Below are 21,186 nucleotides of genomic sequence, written 5' to 3'. Positions count from 1 at the left end.
ATTGCTAGGAGGGCTCTGAGCCGGGCTTTGCGAGATAACACTGAAGCTGAGCAAGCCTAGCATGGCTCGGTAAGCGCGGCTGGCAGAGCGCGACGCTGAGCACGGCTGGCACGGCTCAAGGCTGGGCTTTGCTAGGCAAAATGGAAGCTGAGCGTTGCTAGGAGGGCTCTAAGCTGAGCTTTGCTAGGTAATCTCGGAGCTGAGCTTTGCTCACACAGCTCTGGCTGAGCTTTTCTGGATGATGCCAAAGCTCTGAGCTGAGATTTCCTAGACAATATCAAAGCTGAGTACGGCTAGCATGGTTCTGAGCTGGGCTTTGCTAGATAATCTCAGAGCTGAGCTTGGCTAGCACGGTTCTGAGCTGGGCTTTGCTAGGTAATCTCAGAGCTGAGCTTTGCTAGTACAGCTCTGAGCTGAGCTTTCCAGGTAATATTGAAGCTGAGCTTTGCTAGCACAGCTCTGGGCTAAGCTTTCCTAGATCATATCGGAGCCGAGCTTTGCTAGCACAGCTCTGGGCTGAGCTTTCCTAGGTAATCTCAGAGCTGAGCTTTGCTAGCACGGCTCTGAGCTGAGCTTTCCTAGGTAATCTCAGAGCTGAGCTTTGCTAGCACAGCTCTGGGCTGAGCTTTTCTGGATAATCTCGGAGCTGAGCTTTGCTAGCACAGCTCTGAGCTGAGCTTTCCTAGATCATATTGGAGCTGAGCTTTGCTAGCACGGCTCTGAGCTGAGCTTTCCTAGATAATATCGGAGCTGAGCTTTGCTAGCACAGCTCAAACCTGAGCTTTCATAGCTAATATTGAAGCTCAGAGCTGAGCTTTGCTAGCACAGCTCAAACCCGAGCTTTCCTAGATAATCTTGGAGCTGAGCTTTGCTAGCACAGCTCTGGGCTGAGCTTTTCTGGATAATCTTGGAGCTGAGCTTTGCTTGCACAGCTCTGAGCTGACCTTTCCTAGATAATCTCAGAGCTGAGCTTTGCTAGCACAGCTCTGAGCTGAGATTTCCTAGGTAATCTCAGAGCTGAGCTTTGCTAGCACAGCTCTGAGCTGAGCTTTTCTGGATAATCTCAGAGCTGAGCTTTGCTAGCACGGCTCTGAGCTGAGCTTTCCTAGATAATATTGGAGCTGAGCTTGGCTAGCACAGCTCTGGGTTGAGCTTTCCTAGGTAATCTCAGAGCTGAGCTTTGCTAGCACAGCTCTGAGCTGAGCTTTCCTAGATAATATTGAAGCTCAGAGCTGAGCTTTGCTAGCACAGCTCTGGGCTGAGCTTTCCTAGGTAATCTCAGAGCTGAGCTTTGCTAGCACAGCTCTGAGCTGAGCTTTCCTAGGTAATATTGAAGCTCAGAGCTGAGCTTTGCTAGCACAGCTCAAACCCGAGCTTTCCTAGATCATATCGGAGCTGAGCTTTGCTAGCACAGCTCTGGGCTGAGCTTTCCTAGATAATCTTGGAGCTGAGCTTTGCTAGCACAGCTCAGAGCTGAGCTTTCCTGGGTAATCTCAGAGCTGAGCTTTGCTAGCACAGCTCTGAGCTGAGCTTTCCTAGATAATCTCAGAGCTGAGCTTTGCTAGCACGGCTCTGAGCTGGGCTTTCCAGGTAATATTGAAGCTGAGCTTTGCTAGCACAGCTCTGGGCTGGGCTTTCCTAGATAATCTCAGAGCTGAGCTTTGCTCGCACAGCTCTGGGCTGAGCTTTCCTAGGTAATGAGGCTGAGCCTGGCTGGCACAGCTGGCTGAGCCGGGCTTTCCCAGGCAGTATCGACGTCGGGCATTGCTAGGAGGGCTCTGAGCCGGGCTTTGCAAGATAATACTGAAGCTGAGCAAGCCTAGCATGGCTCGGTAAGCGCGGCTGGCAGAGCGCGACGCTGAGCACGGCTGGCACGGCTCAAGGCTGGGCTTTGCTAGGCAAAATGGAAGCTGAGCTTTGCTAGGAGGGCTCTAAGCTGAGCTTTGCTAGATAATCTCAAGGCTGAGCTTTGCTAGCACGGCTCTGAGCTGAGCTTTCCTAGATAATATTGGAGCTGAGCTTGGCTAGCACAGCTCTGGGCTGAGCTTTCCTAGATAATCTCAGAGCTGAGCTTTGCTAGCACAGCTCTGGGTTGAGCTTTCCTAGGTAATCTCAGAGCTGAGCTTTGCTAGCACGGCTCTGAGCTGAGCTTTCCTAGATAATCTCAGAGCTGAGCTTTGCTAGCACGGCTCTGAGCTGGGCTTTCCAGGTAATACTGAAGCTGAGCTTGGCTAGCACAGCTTTGAGCTGAGCTTTCCTAGGTAATCTCACAGCTGAGCTTTGCTAGCACAGCTCTGGGCTGAGCTTTCCTAGGTAACGAGGCTGAGCCTGGCTGGCACAGCTGGCTGAGCCGGGCTTTCCCAGGCAGTATCGACGTCGGGCATTGCTAGGAGGGCTCTGAGCCGGGCTTTGCGAGATAACACTGAAGCTGAGCAAGCCTAGCATGGCTCGGTAAGCGCGGCTGGCAGAGCGCGACGCTGAGCACGGCTGGCACGGCTCAAGGCTGGGCTTTGCTAGGCAAAATGGAAGCTGAGCATTGCTAGGAGGGCTCTAAGCTGAGCTTTGCTAGATAATATCGAAGCTGAGCTTTGCTAGCACAGCTCTGGGCTGAGCTTTCCTAGGTAATCTCAGAGCTGAGCTTTGCTAGCACAGCTCAGAGCTGAGCTTTCCTAGATAATATTGGAGCTGAGCTTGGCTAGCACAGCTCTGGGCTGAGCTTTCCTAGATAATCTCAAGGCTGAGCTTTGCTAGCACAGCTCAGACCTGAGCTTTCCTAGATAATATTGGAGCTGAGCTTGGCTAGCACAGCTCTGGGCTGAGCTTTCCTAGATAATCGCAGAGCTGAGCTTTGCTAGCACAGCTCTGAGCTGAGCTTTCCTAGGTAATATTGAAGCTCAGAGCTGAGCTTTGCTAGCACAGCTCAAACCCGAGCTTTCCTAGGTAATCTCAGAGCTGAGCTTTGCTAGCACAGCTCTGGGCTGAGCTTTCCTAGATAATCTCAGAGCTGAGCTTTGCTAGCACAGCTCAAACCCGAGCTTTCCTAGATAATATCAGAGCTGAGCTTTGCTAAAATGACTCTGAGCTGAGCTTTCCTAGATAATCTCGGAGCTGAGCTTTGCTAGCACAGCTCTGAGCTGACCTTTCCTAGGTAATCTCAGAGCTGAGCTTTGCTAGCACGGCTCTGAGCTGAGCTTTTCTGGATAATCTTGGAGCTGAGCTTTGCTAGCACGGCTCTGAGCTGAGCTTTCCTAGATAATATCAGAGCTGAGCTTTGCTAGCACAGCTCTGAGCTGGGCTTTCCTAGATAATCTCGGAGCTGAGCTTTGCTAGCACGGCTCTGAGCTGGGCTTTCCAGGTAATATTGAAGCTGAGCTTTGCTAGCATAGCTCAAACCCGAGCTTTCCTAGATAATCTCGGAGCTGAGCTTTGCTAGCACAGCTCTGAGCTGAGCTTTCCTAGATAATCTCAGAGCTGAGCTTTGCTAGCACAGCTCTGGGCTGAGCTTTCCTAGATAATCTCAGAGCTGAGCTTTGCTAGCACAGCTCTGGGCTGAGCTTTTCTGGATAATATCGGAGCTGAGCTTTGCTAGCACAGCTCTGAGCTGAGCTTTTCTGGATAATCTTGGAGCCGAGCTTTGCTAGCACGGCTCTGAGCTGAGCTTTCCTAGATCATATTGAAGCTGAGCTTTGCTAGCACAGCTCTGAGCTGGGCTTTCCTAGATAATCTCGGAGCTGAGCTTTCCTAGCACAGCTCAAACCTGAGCTTTCCTAGATCATATCGGAGCTGAGCTTTGCTAGCACGGCTCTGAGCTGAGCTTTCCTAGATAATATTGGAGGTGAGCTTTGCTAGCACAGCTCAGAGCTGGGCTTTCCAGGTAATATTGAAGCTGAGCTTTGCTAGCACAGCTCTGGGTTGAGCTTTCCTAAATAATCTTGGAGCTGAGCTTTGCTAGCACAGCTCTGAGCTGAGCTTTCCTAGGTAATATTGAAGCTCAGAGCTGAGCTTTGCTAGCACAGCTCAAACCCGAGCTTTCCTAGATAATCTCAGAGCTGAGCTTTGCTAGCACAGCTCTGGGCTGAGCTTTCCTAGATCATATCGGAGCTGAGCTTTGCTAGCACGGCTCTGAGCTGAGCTTTCCTAGATAATATCGGAGGTGAGCTTTGCTAGCACAGCTCTGAGCTGGGCTTTCCTAGATAGCATCAAGTCTTGAAGCTGAGCTTTGCTAGCACAGCTCTCAGACGAGTTTTGCCGGGTAACACCGAAGCCGAGCATGGCTAGGAAGGCTCTAAACTGGGCTTTGCTGGGTAACACCGAAGCCGAGCATGGCTAGGAAGGCTCTAAGCTGGGCTTTGCTGGGTAACACCGAAGCCGAGGACGGCTAGGAAGGCTCTAAGCTGGGCTTTGCTGGGTAACACCGAAGCCGAGTACGGCTAGGAAGGCTCTAAGCTGGGCTTTGCTGGGTAATACCAAGGCTGAGCCCAGCTGGCACCACCCAACCGTGGCCCCCCTAGACCTGGTCCCTGGGGGACCCTGTGCCAGCCGAGGGGTGGGGCCGAGGGGGGCGGGGGGCGGGGCCTGTCTTTTCCTCCCTGGATCCCTGCAATCCCCTTGATCCCAGTTGGGATCCCCCCGATCCCGATCCCGCCCCCCCCCCCCCCCCGATCCCAAGGGGGTCTTTTCTCCCCGGATCCCTGCGACCCCCCCCCCCCCCCGACCCTGGTTGGGGTCCCCTTGATCCTGGGTGGGATCCCATCGATCCCGATCCAATTCCTTCCGACCCCCACTGGGATCCCCCTGATCCCGATCCCAAGGGGATGTCACGCTCCCCAGATCCCTGCGATCCCCCCGACCCCCGTTGGGATCCGCCCGATCCCGATCCCAATCCCCCTGACCCCAACGGGGTGTTTCCCTCCCCGGATCCCTGGGATCCCCCCCAGTCCCGATCCCGACCCCCCCAATCCCCATCCCAAGAGGGTGTTTTCCTCCCCGGATCCCTGCAAGCCCCCCGACCCCGGTTGGGATCCCCCCGATCCCAATCCCCCTGATCCCAAGGGGCTGTTTTCCTCCCCAGATCCCTGGGATCCCCCCAGTCCCGATCCCGACCCCCCGATCCCGACCCCAACGGGGTGTTTTCCTCCCCGGATCCCTGCAATCCCCCCGATCCCGGTGGGGAACCCCCGGATCCTGATCTCAATCCCCCTGATCCCGATCCCAGCAGGGTGTTTTCCACCCCAGATCCCTGGGATCTCCCCGACCCCGGTTGGGATCCCCCCCGATCCCAATCCCAATCCCCCCCATCCCGATCCCAACCCCCCCATCCCGATCCTGATCCCTCCAATCCCGATCCTGATCCCTCTGATCCCGATCCCAACCGGGTGTTTTCCTCCCCGGATCCCTGCGATCCTCCCCATCCCCGTTGGGATCCCCCTGATCCTGATCCCAACCCCCCTGATCCCAATCCCAACAGGGTGTTTTCCTCCCCGGATCCCTGGGATCCCCCCAGTCCCGATCCCAATCCCCCCGATCCCCATCCTGATCCCTCCGATCCCGATCCTGATCCCTCTGATCCCGACCCCAACCGGGTGTTTTCCTCCCCGGATCCCTGCGATCCTCCCCATCCCGGTTGGGATCCCCCAGTCCCGATCCCGACCCCCCCGATCCCGATCCCAACAGGGTGGTTTCCCCCCCCCCCCGGATCCCTGCGATCCCCCCGATCCCGGTTGGGATCCCCCCCGATCCCGATCCCACCCACCCCCGATCCCAACGGGGTGTTTTCCTCCCCAGATCCCTGCGATCCCCCCGATCCCGGTTGGGATCCCCCCCGATCCCGATCCCAACCCCCCCTGATCCCAACGGGGTGTTTTCCCCCCCGGATCCCTGGGATCCCCCCTGATCCCAATCCTGACCCCCCCATACCGATCCTGACCCCCCCCGATCCCGATCCTGACCCCCCCATCCCGATCCTGATCCTGATCCCCCCTGATCCCGATCCCAAGCCCCCCTGATCCCAACGGGGTGTTTCCCTCCCCGGATCCCTGGGATCCCCCCTGATCCCGATCCTGACCCCCCCCCGATCCCGATCCTGATCCCCCCATCCCGATCCCGATCCTGACCCCCCCGATCCCAATCCCGCCCCCCCCCCGATCCCGACCCCAAGGGGGTGTTTTCCTCCCCGGATCCCTGGGATCCCCCCGACCCCGGTTGGGATCCCCGCCCCCCCCCCCCCCATTCCCGATCCCCGTCCCTCCCCCCCCTCCCCCCCCCGCCATCCCGGTTGGGATCCCCCCACCCCCGGCCCCGATTGGCTCCCACCTGGCTCCGCCCCTCCGCGCCGCCGGCAGCCGCCTGGAGAGGGGAAAAACCCCAATTAAGGGCAAAACAGGGGATTTGGGGACGGATCCCGTCGGCCATTGATCCCGTCGGCCATTGATCCCATCGGCTATTGATTCCATTGGCTATTGATCCCATCAGCTATTGATCCCAGCGGCTATTGATCCCATTGGCTATTGATCCCATCAGCCATTGATCCCATCGGCTATTGATCCCATTGGCTATTGATCCCATCAGCTATTGATCCCGTCGGCTATTGATCCCATCAGCTATTGATCCCATCAGCTATTGATCCCATCAGCCATTGATCCCATCGGCTATTGACCCCATCATTGGCTATTGATCCCATCGGCTATTGATCCCATTGGCCATTGATCCCGTCGGCCATTGATCCCATCGGCCATTGATCCCATTGGCCATTGATCCCATCATCGGCTGTTGATCCCATCATTGGCTATTGATCCCATTGGCTATTGATCCCATCGGCCATTGATCCCATCGGCTATTGATCCCATTGGCTATTGACCCCATCATTGGCTATTGATCCCATCGCCTATTGATCCTATTGGCTATTGATCCCATCGGCCATTGATCCCATCGGCCATTGATCCCATTGGCTATTGACCCCATCATTGGCTATTGATCCCGTCGGCTATTGATCCTATTGGCTATTGATCCTATTGGCCATTGATCCCATCGGCCATTGATCCCATCGGCTATTGACCCCATCATTGGCTATTGATCCCATCGCCTATTGATCCCATTGGCTATTGATCCCATTGGCTATTGATCCCATCGGCTGTTGATCCCATCATCGGCCATTGATCCCATTGGCTATTGATCCCATCGGCCATTGATCCCGTCGGCCATTGATCCCATCATCGGCCATTGATCCCATTGGCTATTGATCCCATCGGCCATTGATCCCGTCGGCCATTGATCCCATCATTGGCCATTGATCCCATCAGCCATTGATCCTTTTGGCTATTGATCCCATCAGCTATTGATCCCATTGGCCATTGATCCCATCGGCCATTGATCCCATTGGCTATTGACCCCATCATTGGCTATTGATCCCGTCGGCTATTGATCCTATTGGCTATTGATCCTATTGGCTATTGATCCCATCGGCCATTGATCCCATTGGCTATTGATCCCATTGGCTATTGATCCCATCATCGGCCGTTGATCCCATTGGCTATTGACCCTCTTGGTTATTGATCCTTTTGGCTATTGATCCCATCGGCCATTGATCCCATTGGCTATTGACCCTCTTGGTTGTTGACCCTATTGGTTGCCCATTCTATCAGTTATTGATCCCATTAGTTATTGATCCCGGGGGTTATCCACCCTGTCGGTTACTGACTCTATCGGTTATTGATCCTATTGGTTATTGATCCTGTCGGTTATTGACCCTATTGGTTATCAGTCCTATCGGCTATTGATCCTATCGGTTATCGACCCTATCGGCTATTGACCCTATCGGTTATTGATCCTCTTGGTTATTGACCCTATCGGCTATTGACCCTATCGGTTATTGATCCTATTGGTTATCGATATTATTGGTTATTGATCCTGTCAGTTATTGATCCTGTCAGTTATTGACCCTACCGGTTATCGACCCTATTGGTTATTGATATCATTGGTTATTGATCCTGTCGGTTATCGACCCTATTGGTTATCGATATTATCGGTTATCGATCCTGTCGGTGATCGCCCCTATCGGTTATCGATATTATCGGTTATCGATCCTGTTGGTTATCAATCCTATGGGTTATCGATATTATCAGTTATCGATCCTGTCGGTTATCGCCCCTATCGGTTATCGATATTATCGGTTATCGATCCTGTCGGTTATCGCCCCTATCGGTTATCGATATTATTGGTTATTGATCCTGTCGGTTATCGATATTATCAGTTATTGATCCTGTCAGTTATCAATCCTATGGGTTATCGATATTATCAGTTATCGATCCTGTCGGTTATCGCCCCTATCAGTTACCGATATTATCGGTTATTGATCCTGTCGGTTATCGCCCCTGTCGGTTATTGATATTATCAGTTATCGATCCTGTCGGTTATCGCCCCTATCAGTTATCGATATTATCGGTTATTGATCCTGTCGGTTATCGCCCCTGTCGGTTATTGATCCTGTCAGTTATTGATCCTGTCGGTTATCGCCCCTATCGGTTATCGATATTATTGGTTATTGATCCTGTCGGTTATCGATATTATCAGTTATTGATCCTGTCGGTTATCAATCCTATGGGTTATCGATATTATCAGTTATCGATCCTGTCGGTTATCGCCCCTATCGGTTATCGATATTATCGGTTATTGATCCTGTCGGTTATCGCCCCTGTCGGTTATCGATATTATCAGTTATCGATCCTGTCGGTTATCGCCCCTATCAGTTATCGATATTATCGGTTATTGATCCTGTCGGTTATCGCCCCTGTCGGTTATTGATATTATCAGTTATCGATCCTGTCGGTTATCGCCCCTATCGGTTATCGATATTATTGGTTATTGATCCTGTCGGTTATCGATATTATCAGTTATTGATCCTGTCGGTTATCAATCCTATGGGTTATCGATATTATCAGTTATCGATCCTGTCGGTTATCGCCCCTATCAGTTATCGATATTATCAGTTATTGATCCTGTCGGTTATCGCCCCTATCGGTTATTGATATTATCGGTTATCGATCCTGTCGGTGATTGAAATTATCGGTTATCGATCCTGTCGGTTATCGATCCTGTCGGTTATCGATATTATCGGTTATCGATCCTGTCGGTGATTGAAATTATCGGTTATCGATCCTGTCGGTTATCGATCCTGTCGGTTATCGATATTATCGGTTATCGATCCTGTCGGTTATCGCCCCTATCGGTTATCGATATTATTGGTTATTGATCCTGTCGGTTATCGATATTATCAGTTATTGATCCTGTCGGTTATCAATCCTATGGGTTATCGATATTATCAGTTATTGATCCTGTCGGTTATCGCCCCTATCGGTTATCGATATTATCGGTTATCGATCCTGTCGGTGATTGAAATTATCGGTTATCGATCCTGTCGGTTATCGATCCTGTCGGTTATCGATATTATCGGTTATCAATCCTGTCGGTGATCGCCCCTATCGGTTATCGATATTATCGGTTATCGATCCTGTCGCTTATCGATATTATCGGTTATCGATCCTGTCGGTGATCGCCCCTATCGGTTATCAGCCCTACTGACCGTATTGATCATCAGCCCCGGGGGTCATTGACCCTATTGCCTATCGATCACCCTCCTAACGACCCCCTAACGAAGGGGGGGGGGGGGGGGAGGGAAGGGGGGGGGGGCGGGGCCAGCCCAGCGCCGCGACGGGGCCAGAGAACGGCGATTTGGGGCCCGCCCCGCCCCTCCCGCCGTGGCCAGTTTCTGCAGAAATTCACCCGAATTTGGGGAACCGCGGGGGAGGCGACGCCCGGCTGCCTTTTTCCACCCGGGGGTGGGCCGCGGCGGGGCTGTTTCGGTTAATTAATCGTTATTTTTTATCGCGCTCGCTTCTTTTTTTTCCTCTTTTTCAGGGCCAGGCCGGGCTCAGGAGGAGGCTCGGTGGCCAAAATCCCCGGCGCGGACCCGAAAACCTCCCTTACGGCCTCAAAAAAACTCTCCGTTCCGGACCCAGACCCTTCGTCTACGGAGCCGAACAGCTCCGTCGTGGACCCAAAAATCGCCACTGTGGACCCAGAACTTCATCGCGGAGCCAAAAAAACTCCGTTGTGGACCCAAAAAGCTCCATTATGGACCCAGAACTTCATTGTGGAGCCAAAAAGCTCCATTATGGACCTAGAACTTCATTGTGGAGCCAAAAAACTCCATTGTGGACCCAAAAAGCTCCATTATGGACCCAAAAAACTCCATTATGGACCCAGAACTTCATTATGGAGCCAAAAAACTCCACTGTGGACCCAAAAATCTCCATTATGGACCCAGAACTTCACTGTGGACCCGAAAAGCTCCATTATGGACCCAAAAAACTCCATTATGGACCCAGAACTTCACTGTGGAGCCAAAAACTCCATTGTGGACCCAAAAAAGCTCCATTATGGACCCAGAACTTCATTACGGAGCCAAAAAACTCCACTGTGGACCCAAAAATCTCCATTATGGACCCAGAACTTCACTGTGGACCCGAAAAGCTCCATTATGGACCCAAAAAAACTCCATTATGGACCCAGAACTTCATTGTGGAGCCAAAAAACTCCGTTGTGGAGCCAAAAAGCTCCATTATGGACCCAGAACTTCATTGTGGAGCCAAAAAACTCTGTTGTGGACCCAAAAAGCTCCATTATGGACCCAGAACTTCATTACGGAGCCAAAAAACTCCACTGTGGACCCAAAAAGCTCCATTATGGACCCAGAACTTCATTATGGAGCCAAAAAGCTCCATTATGGACCCAAAAATCTCCATTATGGACCTAGAACTTCATTGTGGACCCGAAAAGCTCCATTATGGACCCAAAAATCTCCATTATGGACCTAGAACTTCATTACGGAGCCAAAAAACTCCACTGTGGACCCAAAAATCTCCATTATGGACCCAGAACTTCACTGTGGACCCGAAAAGCTCCATTATGGACCCAAAAATCTCCATTATGGACCTAGAACTTCATTATGGAGCCAAAAAACTCCACTGTGGACCCAAAAATCTCCATTATGGACCCAAAAATCTCCATTATGGACCTAGAACTTCATTGTGGACCCAAAAAGCTCCATTATGGACCCAGAACTTCACTGTGGACCCGAAAAGCTCCATTATGGACCCAAAAAACTCCATTATGGACCTAGAACTTCATTGTGGACCCAAAAAACTCCATTATGGACCTAGAACTTCATTGTGGACCCAAAAAGCTCCATTATGGACCCAGAACTTCATTACGGAGCCAAAAAGCTCCGTTGTGGACCCAAAAAGCTCCATTATGGACCTAGAACTTCATTGTGGACCCAAAAAGCTCCATTATGGACCTAGAACTTCATTGTGGACCCAAAAAGCTCCATTATGGACCTAGAACTTCATTGTGGAGCCAAAAAACTCCATTGTGGACCCAAAAATCTCCATTATGGACCCCAAAAATCTCCATTATGGACCTAGAACTTCATTATGGAGCCAAAAATCTCCATTGTGGCCCCAAAAAGCTCCATTATGGACCCCGAACTTCATCGTGGACCCCAAAACCTTCGTTGCGGACCCCGAATCTCCGGCAAAGCTCGAGAGGCTCCACAAATCTCCGCTACGGACCCACAAACTCCCGTCCGGACCCCAAAACCGGCTGGTAGGGACCCAAAACCTCCGTCAGGGACCGAGGCGGCGGGGGGGGGGGGGGGGGGGGGGGCCGAAACGTCCGTTACGGACCCCCCCCCCCAAAACCGCCGGGATCGACCCCCAAAACTCCGCCAGGGATCGAGGGGTTCCAGGAGGGACCAAAAATCACCCGTTTGGACCCCGAATTCCGGCACCGTCCCCCCGGGGGGGGGGGGGGGGATCCGGCACGGACCCCAAAATCTCCGGCACGGACCCCAAAATCTCCGGTACGGACCCCAAAATCCCAAGGTGGCCCCCGGGGCCGACCCAAAATCGCCAGAATTGAGTGCAAATCTCCAGCGCGGACCCGGAACCGGGGGTGGACGATGTGTGGGGCTGAGGAGAGCTGTGGGGCAGGGGGAGCTGTGGGGCAGGGAGAGCTGTGGGTCACGGTAAGCTGTGGGGCAGGGAAAAGCGGGGTGCAGGGAGAGCTGTGGGGCAGGGAGAGCTGGGGTGCAGGGATAGCTGTGGGTCACGGTTAGCTGTGGGGTCAGGGATAGCTGTGGGGCAGGGACAGCCGTGGGTCAGGGTTAGCTGTGGGGCTGGGATAGCTGTGGGGCAGGGAGAGCTGTGGGTCGGGGATAGCCATGGGGCAGGGAAAGCTGTGGGGCAGGGATAGCTGTGGGTCAGGGAGAGCTGTGGGTGGGGGTAGCTGTGGGTCAGGAGCAGCTGTGGGTCAGGGATAGCTGTGGGGCAGGGATAGCTGTGGGGCAGGGAGAGCTGTGGGTCAGGGAATAGCTGTAGGGCAATGGACAGCCGTGGGGCAGGTATAGCTGTGGGGCAGGAATAGCTGTGGGGCAGGGATAGCTGTGGGTCAGGGAGAGCTGTGGGTGGGGGTAGCTGTGGGTCAGGAGCAGCTGTGGGTCAGGGATAGCTGTGGGGCAGGGATAGCTGTGGGGCAGGGAGAGCTGTGGGTCAGGGAATAGCTGTAGGGCAATGGACAGCCGTGGGGCAGGTATAGCTGTGGGGCAGGAATAGCTGTGGGGCAGGGATAGCTGTGGGTCAGGGAGAGCTGTGGGTGGGGGGTAGCTGTGGGTCAGGAGCAGCTGTGGGTCAGGGATAGCTGTGGGGCAGGGATAGCTGTGGGGCAGGGAGAGCTGTGGGTCAGGGAATAGCTGTAGGGCAATGGACAGCCGTGGGGCAGGTATAGCTGTGGGGCAGGAATAGCTGTGGGGTCAGGGATAGCTGTGGGGCAGGGATAGCCGTGGGTCAGGGCTAGCTGTGGGTCAGGGCTAGCTGTGGGTCGGGGATAGCTGTGGGTCGGGGATAGCCATGGGGCAGGGAAAGCTGTGGGGCAGGGAAAGCTGGGGTGCATGGATAGCCGTGGGTCATGGTTAGCTGTGGGGTCAGGGATAGCTGTGGGGCAGGGATAGCCGTGGGGCAGGGTTAGCTGTGGGGCAGGGAGAGCTGTGGGTCGGGGATAGCTGTGGGGCAATGGACAGCCGTGGGTTGGGGATAGCTGTGGATCAGGGATAGCCATGGGGCAGGGAAAGCTGTGGGGCAGGGATAGCTGTGGGGCTGGGAGAGCTGTGGGTCATGGTTAGCTGTGGGGCAGGGAAAGCTGTGGGTCAGGGCTAGCTGTGGGTCAGGGCTAGCTGTGGGGCAGGGAGAGCTGTGGGGCAGGGATAGCCGTGGGGCTGGGATAGCTGTGGGGCAGGGAGAGCTGTGGGTGGGGGGTAGCTGTGGGTCAGGAGCAGCTGTGGGACAGGGATAGCTGTGGGTCACGGTAAGCTGTGGGGCAGGGATAGCTGTGGGGGCAGGGATAGGTGTGGGTCGGGATAGCCGTGGGGCAGGGAAAGCTGTGGGGCAGGGATAGCTGTGGGGCAGGGATAGGTGTGGGGTGGGGATAGCCGTGGGGCAGGGAAAAGCTGTGGGGCAGGGAAAGCTGGGGTGCACGGATAGCCGTGGGTCACGGTTAGCTGTGGGGCAGGGATAGCTGTGGGGCAGGGAGAGCTGTGGGTCACAGTTAACTGTGGGTCAGGGATAGCTGTGGGGCAGGGAGAGCTGTGGGGCAGGGATAATCGTGGGGCACAGATAGCTGTGGGTGAGGGATAGCTGTGGGGCAGGGGCAGCTGTGGGGCAGGGATAGCCGTGGGTGAGGGATAATTGTGGGGCAGGGACATCTGTGGGGCAGAGGATATCTGTGGGTCAGGGATAGCCGTGGGGCAGGGACAGCCGTAGGGCAGGGTTAGCTGTGGGGTACAGATAGCTGCGGGTGAGGGACAGCCGTGGGGCTGGTGACAGCTGTGGGGCAGGGATAGCCGCGGGTCAAGGAGAGCTGTGGGGCAAGGCTAGATGTGGGGCAGGGATAGCCGTGGGGCAGGAACATCCTCGGTTCTGGGGATATCTGCGGGGCTGGGTCTCTCCGTGGGGCGGGGACAGCCGTGGGGCCGGAGACCCTCATCGCCTCCCCCCCCCCCCCCCCCGCCCCCCGCCCCACACCCTATGGGGCAGGAACCCCTCCTCAATCCTATGGGGCAGGAATTCCTCCCTCCCACCCCGTGGGGCAAGACTTCGTGTCCGTCCGTCCGTCGTCCCCCCCGCTGCGGTGTGGGGCGGGGGGGGGGGGGGGGGGGCGAAGCTTCTCCTGCCCCACGCCTTGCCGTGGGGCTTGCCTGACCTCTCCCCGCCCCACACGCGTACCCCCACCCACCCACCCCCCCCCCTTCTCCCTGCCCCACAGCCTCCGCCTTGGCTCCCACCATCTTCCCCCTCACCACCTGCTGTGGGGCGGCCGCCGGCCCGGTGACCTTGGCCTGTTTGGTGACCGGCAACTTCCCCCACCCCGTCACCGTCACCTGGGGCGGGGCCGGCGGCGCCGGCGACGCCCCCGTCACCTTCCCCGACGCCTTCGAGCCCGCCACCGGCCTCCGCCGGTTCAGCAGTCGGCTCCGCCTGCCCCACGGCGTCTTCCACGGGACCTACACCTGCAGCGTCGCCCATCCCGCCACCGGCACCAGGCTCACCAAGGAGGTCGAAGGTAAAGGGGGGAGGGGGGAGGGGGAGGGGGTGGGGGGGGGGGGAGGGGAGGTCCCCAAGACCCCTTGGACCGTGCGAGGTCCCTCCCCCCCCGGCCCCATAAGTCCCGCCAGGTCCCTCCCCCTGGCCCCACAACTCGTGCAATGGGGGTCGAGATGCCCTCAAGACCCTTGGACCGTGCAAGCTCCTCCCCCTGGCCCCATAACTCGTGCAATGGGGGTCGAGATGTCCTCAGGACCCCTTGGACCACGCCAGGTCCCTCCCCCTGGCCCCATAAGTCCTGCCAGGTCCCTCCCCCCGGCCCCATAACTCGTGCAATGGGAGTCGAGATGCCCTCAGGACCCCTTGGACCGTGCAAGCTCCTCCCCCTGGCCCCATAACTCGTGCAACGGGGGTCGAGATGTCCTCAAGACCGGCCCCATAACTCGTGCAACGGGGGTCAAGATGCCCTCAAGACCCCTTGGACCGTGCAAGCTCCTCCCCCTGGCCCCATAACTCGTGCAACGGGGGTCGAGATGTCCTCAAGACCCCTTGGACCATGGAAAGTTCTCCCCGGCCCCATAACTTGTGCAACGGGGGCTGAGATGTCTCTAAGACCCCTTGGACCACGCCAGGTCCCTCCCCCTGGCCCCATAACTCGTGCAACGGGGGTCGAGATGCCCTCAAGACCCCTTGGACCGTGCAAGCTCCTCCCCCTGGCCCCATAACTCATGCAACGGGGGTCGAGATGTCCTCAAGACCCCTTGGACCATGGAAAGTTCTCCCCCGGCCCCATAACTCGTGCAACGGGGGCTGAGATGTCTCTAAGACCCCTTGGACCACGCCAGGTCCCTCCCCCTGGCCCCATAACTCGTGCAACGGGGGTCGAGATGCCCTCAAGACCCCTTGGACCGTGCAAGCTCCTCCCCCTGGCCCCATAACTCATGCAACGGGGGTCGAGATGTCCTCAAGACCGGCCCCATAACTCGTGCAACGGGGGTCGAGATGCCCTCAAGACCCCTTGGACCGTGCAAGCTCCTCCCCCTGGCCCCATAACTCGTGCAACGGGGGTCGAGATGTCCTCAAGACCGGCCCCATAACTCGTGCAACGGGGGTCGAGATGCCCTCAAGACCCCTTGGACCATGGAAAGTTCTCCCCCGGCCCCATAACTCGTGCAATGGGGGCTGAGATGTCTCTAAGACCCCTTGGACCACGCCAGGTCCCTCCCCCTGGCCCCATAACTCGTGCAACGGGGGTCGAGATGCCCTCAAGACCCCTTGGACCGTGCAAGCTCCTCCCCCTGGCCCCATAACTCATGCAACGGGGGTCGAGATGTCCTCAAGACCGGCCCCATAACTCGTGCAACGGGGGTCGAGATGCCCTCAAGACCCCTTGGACCGTGCAAGCTCCTCCCCCTGGCCCCATAACTCGTGCAACGGGGGTCGAGATGCCCTCAAGACCCCTTGGACCATGCAAGCTCCTCCCCCTGGCCCCATAACTCGTGCAACGGGGGTCGAGATGTCTCCAAGACCCCTTGGACCATGCCAGGTCCCTCCCCCTGGCCCCATAACTCGTGCAACGGGGGTCGAGATGTCTCCAGGACCCCTTGGACCGTGCAAGCTCCTCCCCCCAGCCCCATAACTTCTTCATCCTCCTCCCGCCCTGCAGTGTGTGAAGCTCCGGTGGTGCCCATTCCTCCCAAGGTCCAGGTCCTCCACTCCAGCTCCTGCAGGCCCGACGCGGGCGAGGAATCGGTGGAGCTCCTCTGCCTCATCTCCGGCTTCTCCCCGGCCACCGTGGAGGTGGAATGGTTGGTGGACGGCGTCTCGGGTCTCCTGACGGCCACCCAGACGTCTCCGGGCCGGGACAAGGGAACCAACACCTACTCGGCCACCAGCCGTACCAACGTCAGCCGCAGTAAGTGGTTGGAGGGGACGTCCTTCACCTGCCAGGTCAGACACCCCGCCTCCAACACCATCATGCAGGACCACACCCGTTTCTGCTCAGGTGAGGACGTGGGCGTGGCGGGGTCACACCAGGGGAGGAGGTGGCACCAGTGGAGAAGGTCGCAGGGCCGTGGTGGGCGTCACCAGTGGAGGTCTAGTGGCCGTGGTGGGCATCACCAGTGGAGGTCTAGTGGCCATGGTAGGTGGCCCCAGTGGAGAAGGTCACATGGCCATGGTGGGCATCACCAGTGGAGAAGGTCGCAGGACCGTGGTGGGCGTCACCAGTGGAGAAGGTTGCACGGCCGTGGTGGGCGTCACCAGTGGAGAAGGTCACATGGCCATGGTGGGTGGCCCCAGTGGAGAAGGTCACAGGACCGTGGTGGGCGTCACCAGTGGAGATGGTTGCACAGCCGTGGTGGGTGTCACCAGTGGAGAAGGTCACATGGCCATGGTGGGTGTCACCAGTGGAGAAGGTCACATGGCCATGGTGGGCGTCACCAGTGGAGAAGGTCACATGGCCATGGTGGGCGTCACCAGTGGAGATAGTTGCACGGCCGTGGTGGGTGGCCCCAGTGGAGAAGGTCACATGGCCATGGTGGGTGTAACCAGTGGAGAAGGTCACATGGCCATGGTGGGCGTCACCAGTGGAGATAGTTGCACGGCCGTGGTGGGTGGCCCCAGTGGAGAAGGTCACATGGCCATGGTGGGCGTCACCAGTGGAGAAGGTTGCACGGCCATGGTGGGCGTCACCAGTGGAGAAGGTCACATGGCCATGGTGGGCGTCACCAGTGGAGATAGTTGCACGGCTGTGGTGGGTGGCCCCAGTGGAGAAGGTCACATGGCCATGGTGGGCGTCACCAGTGGAGAAGGTCTAGTGGCCATGGTGGGTGGCCCCAGTGGAGAAGGTCACAGGACCGTGGTGGGCGTCACCAGTGGAGAAGGTCTAGTGGCCGTGGTGGGCGTCCCCAGAGGAGAAGGTCGCAGGACGGCGCCGGGTTCCCCCAGCGCCGCCCGTGCAGGCCCCTCGTGACCGCGGTGGCTGCCGGGAGGTTGCACGCCGGCGCCGGCTCTCACCGAGCGCCGCCGTCTCCCGCAGATGGGGCACCCCAGAACGGCGGCAACATCTTCCTCTACGTCCTCCCGCCCGACGTGGCCGACCTCTACGTCACCCACAACCCCAAGATCCGTTGCTTGGCCACCAACCTCCCGAGCGACGCCGGGTTCCAGCTCTCCTGGTTCAAGGAGAAGCCGGGCGTCCTCAACCCCGAAGTCTTGGATCTCCGCGAGCAGTTCAACGGCACCTACACGGCCACCAGCGTCTTGGCCATCTCCACCCAGGACTGGGAAGCCGGGGAGCGTTTCACCTGCATGGTGAAGCACGACGAGCTCCAGGTGCCCCTCAACAAGAGCATCTCCAGGCATTCGGGTGAGCGGCCCCGCCCCCCCGCCCCCGCCCCCCACCCCCCCCCAAACCCTCGGCCGCCGCCCACCGGCTATCTTCTCGTAGGCAAGGTCTCGGCGCCTCTCATCTTCGTCCTCCCGCCCCACCCCGACGAGATGACCCAAACCGAGGTCACCCTCACCTGCTTGGTCTACGGCTTCCAACCCGAGAACCTCCAGGTCCGGTGGCTGAAGAACCACGAGAACCTCCCCCAGGAGACCTACGTCACCACCCCGCCCCTCCGGGAGGGTCCCAAGGAGACCACCTTCTTCCTCTACAGCAAGATGAGGGTCCTCAAGGCCAGCTGGTCGAGGGGGGACACCTACGCCTGCATGGTGGTCCACGAAGGGTTGCCCATGAGGTTCACCCAACGCCAGGCGCAGAAGGACCCCGGTAATTAAGAGGCGAGGAGGAGGGGAAGTGGGGGGGGCGGGGAGGGGGGAGGCCACGCCCACGCCGCCGCCGCCACCCCCACCCCCCCCCCCGCTTTGTAGAAGACCTCTGTGGCCGACGATCTTCCGAGCTCCAATAAAGCCGACTGGTCTCGTCTCGCACCGCCGGGTCTCCAGGGTGTGGTGTCTTGGGGCCGGGGGGGGGGCGGGGCGGGGCGGGGCGGGGCGGGAAGGAAGGGGCGGGGTTGGAGGAGGTGGAGGCGGTCCCACCGAGGAGCGCGGTGGCAACGGGGAGATGTCGGGGGCCGGGGTGGATTCGCCCTCCCCCCCCCCCCCCCCAAAAAAAAAGATGGGTCCGCCCCCCCCCCCCCGGCTCGAGAGAGAAGCCCAAGGGGTGTGGCCAAAGGGTCGCCCGCCATTTCTCCGCCCCGCCCGTCCGTCCGTCCGTCCGTCCATCTTGAGGAGCATCTCCCCGGGGTTTAAGCGTCGTCTCCCACCCCTTCCCGTGGGGCCGATGGTGTCCTCTTCTCTCGGGGGCGGCGACTCCCGCGCCCTCCGCCCCCGGGGCGGGGCGGGGTTTTGGAGGTCGAAGGCCCCCGGGCGGAGGCGGGGGGGGGGTGGGGTGGGGTTAGTGGGCGGGTGCCTCCGGCCCTTGGGGTGGAGCAAGGGCGGGGCCCGGTGGGAGGGACGGAGGAGGAGACGCCAGGGAGGTGGTCGGGTGGAGGGTGGGTGAGTTGGGTGGACGGATGGATGGACGGTCGTTTGGGAGGTCGGATGGTTGGACGGTTGGTTGGTTGGGTGGTTGGGTGGTTGGATGGTTGGATGGTTGGTTGGTTGGTTGGTTGGTTGGATGGATGGTTGGTTGGATGGATGGTTGGTTGGATGGTTGGATGGATGGTTGGTCAATTGGGTGGGTGGGTGGGTGGGTGGGTGGTCGGATGGTTGGTTGGACAGATGGATGGACGGTCAGTTGGGTGGTTGGATGGTTGGACAGTTGGGTGGGTGGGTGGGTGGTTGGATGGTTGGTTGGATGGGTTGGTCGGTTGGGTGGTTGGGTGGGTGGTTGGATGGTTGGTTGGATGGTTGGGTGGTTGTTTGGTTGGTCGGATGGTTGGTTGGACGGATGGATGGACGGTCGGTTGGGTGGTTGGATGGTTGGACAGTTGGTTGGGTGGGTGGGTGGTTGGTTGGATGGTTGGTTGGATGGTTGGTCGGTTGGGTGGTCGGTTGGGTGGTTGGATGGTTGGTTGGATGGTTGGGTGGTTGTTTGGTTGGTCGGATGGTTGGTTGGACGGATGGATGGACGGTCGGTTGGGTGGTTGGATGGTTGGACAGTTGGTTGGGTGGGTGGGTGGGTGGGTGGATGGTTGGTTGGATGGTTGGTCGCTTGGGTGGTCGGTTGGGTGGTTGGATGGTTGGTTGGATGGTTGGGTGGGTGGTTGGTTGGTCGGATGGTTTGGTTGGACGGATGGATGGACGGTCGGTTGGGTGGTTGGATGGTTGGACGGTTGGTTGGGTGGGTGGGTGGTTGGTCGGTTGGTCGGATGGATGGTTGGTCAGTTGGGTGGTTGGTTGGATGGATGGATGGTTGGTTGGGTGGGTGGGTGGGTGCTTGGTTGGTTGGTCAGATGGTTGGTTGGTTGGTTGGATGGATGGTTGGTCAGTTGGGTGGTTGGTTGGTCGGTTGGGTGGTTGGTCGGATGGTTGTTTGTTTGGACGGATGGTTAATTGGTTGGTCAGTTGGTTGGTTGGATGGTTGGGTGGTTGGTTGGGTGGGTGGGTGGGTGGGTGGGTTGTTGGGTGGTTGGGTGGGTGGTTGGGTGGTTGGATGGATGGATGGTTGGTTGGTTGGTTGGTTGGTTGGATGGTTGGTTGGTTGGGTGGGTGGATGGTTGGTTGGGTGGGTGGGTGGGTGGGTGGTTGGTTGGGTAGTTGGTTGGGTGGTTGGGTGGGTGGTTGGATGGTTGGTTGGATGGTTGGGTGGTTGTTTGGTTGGTCGGATGGTTGGTTGGACGGATGGATGGACGGTCGGTTGGGTGGTTGGATGGTTGGACAGTTGGTTGGGTGGGTGGGTGGGTGGTTGGATGGTTGGTTGGATGGTTGGTCGGTTGGGTGGTTGGTTGGGTGGTTGGATGGTTGGACAGTTGGTTGGGTGGGTGGGTGGGTGGTTGGATGGTTGGTTGGATGGTTGGGTGGTTGTTTGGTTGGTCGGATGGTTGGTTGGACGGATGGATGGACGGTCGGTTGGGTGGTTGGATGGTTGGACGGTTGGTTGGGTGGGTGGGTGGGTGGTTGGATGGTTGGTTGGATGGTTGGTCGGTTGGGTGGTTGGTTGGGTGGTTGGATGGTTGGACAGTTGGTTGGGTGGGTGGGTGGGTGGTTGGATGGTTGGTTGGATGGTTGGGTGGTTGTTTGGTTGGTCGGATGGTTGGTTGGACGGATGGATGGACGGTCGGTTGGGTGGTTGGATGGTTGGACGGTTGGTTGGGTGGGTGGGTGGGTGCTTGGTTGGTTGGTCAGATGGTTGGTTGGTTGGTTGGATGGATGGTTGGTCGGATGGTTGGTTGGTTGGACGGATGGTTAATTGGTTGGTCAGTTGGTTGGTTGGATGGTTGGGTGGTTGGGTGGGTGGTTGGGTGGGTGGTTGGGTGGTTGGTTGGGTGGTTGGGTGGGTGGGTGGTTGGGTGGTTGGTTGGGTGGTTGGGTGGGTGGTTGGGTGGGTGGTTGGGTGGGTGGTTGGCCACATGGTTCTTCGTTT

At 57.7% G+C, this 21,186-nt stretch overlaps 1 gene segment (V, D, J or C); it reads left to right on the top strand.

Moving 5' to 3' along the window:
• Positions 1–11,489: 11,489 nt before the first annotated feature.
• Positions 11,490–18,439, top strand: LOC143173887 (immunoglobulin heavy constant epsilon-like). The segment is given in 5 exon segments: positions 11,490–11,661; positions 14,374–14,670; positions 16,318–16,656; positions 17,692–18,021; positions 18,103–18,439. Coding segments are annotated over 5 exon segments (1,473 nt in total).
• Positions 18,440–21,186: the final 2,747 nt, after the last annotated feature.

Source organism: Aptenodytes patagonicus, unplaced genomic scaffold (genome assembly GCF_965638725.1).
Source record: "Aptenodytes patagonicus unplaced genomic scaffold, bAptPat1.pri.cur scaffold_395, whole genome shotgun sequence".
Classification (NCBI taxonomy): domain Eukaryota; kingdom Metazoa; phylum Chordata; class Aves; order Sphenisciformes; family Spheniscidae; genus Aptenodytes; species Aptenodytes patagonicus.
Note: the sequence above shows the minus strand (reverse complement) of the source record. Positions and strands in the feature narration are given on the sequence as shown.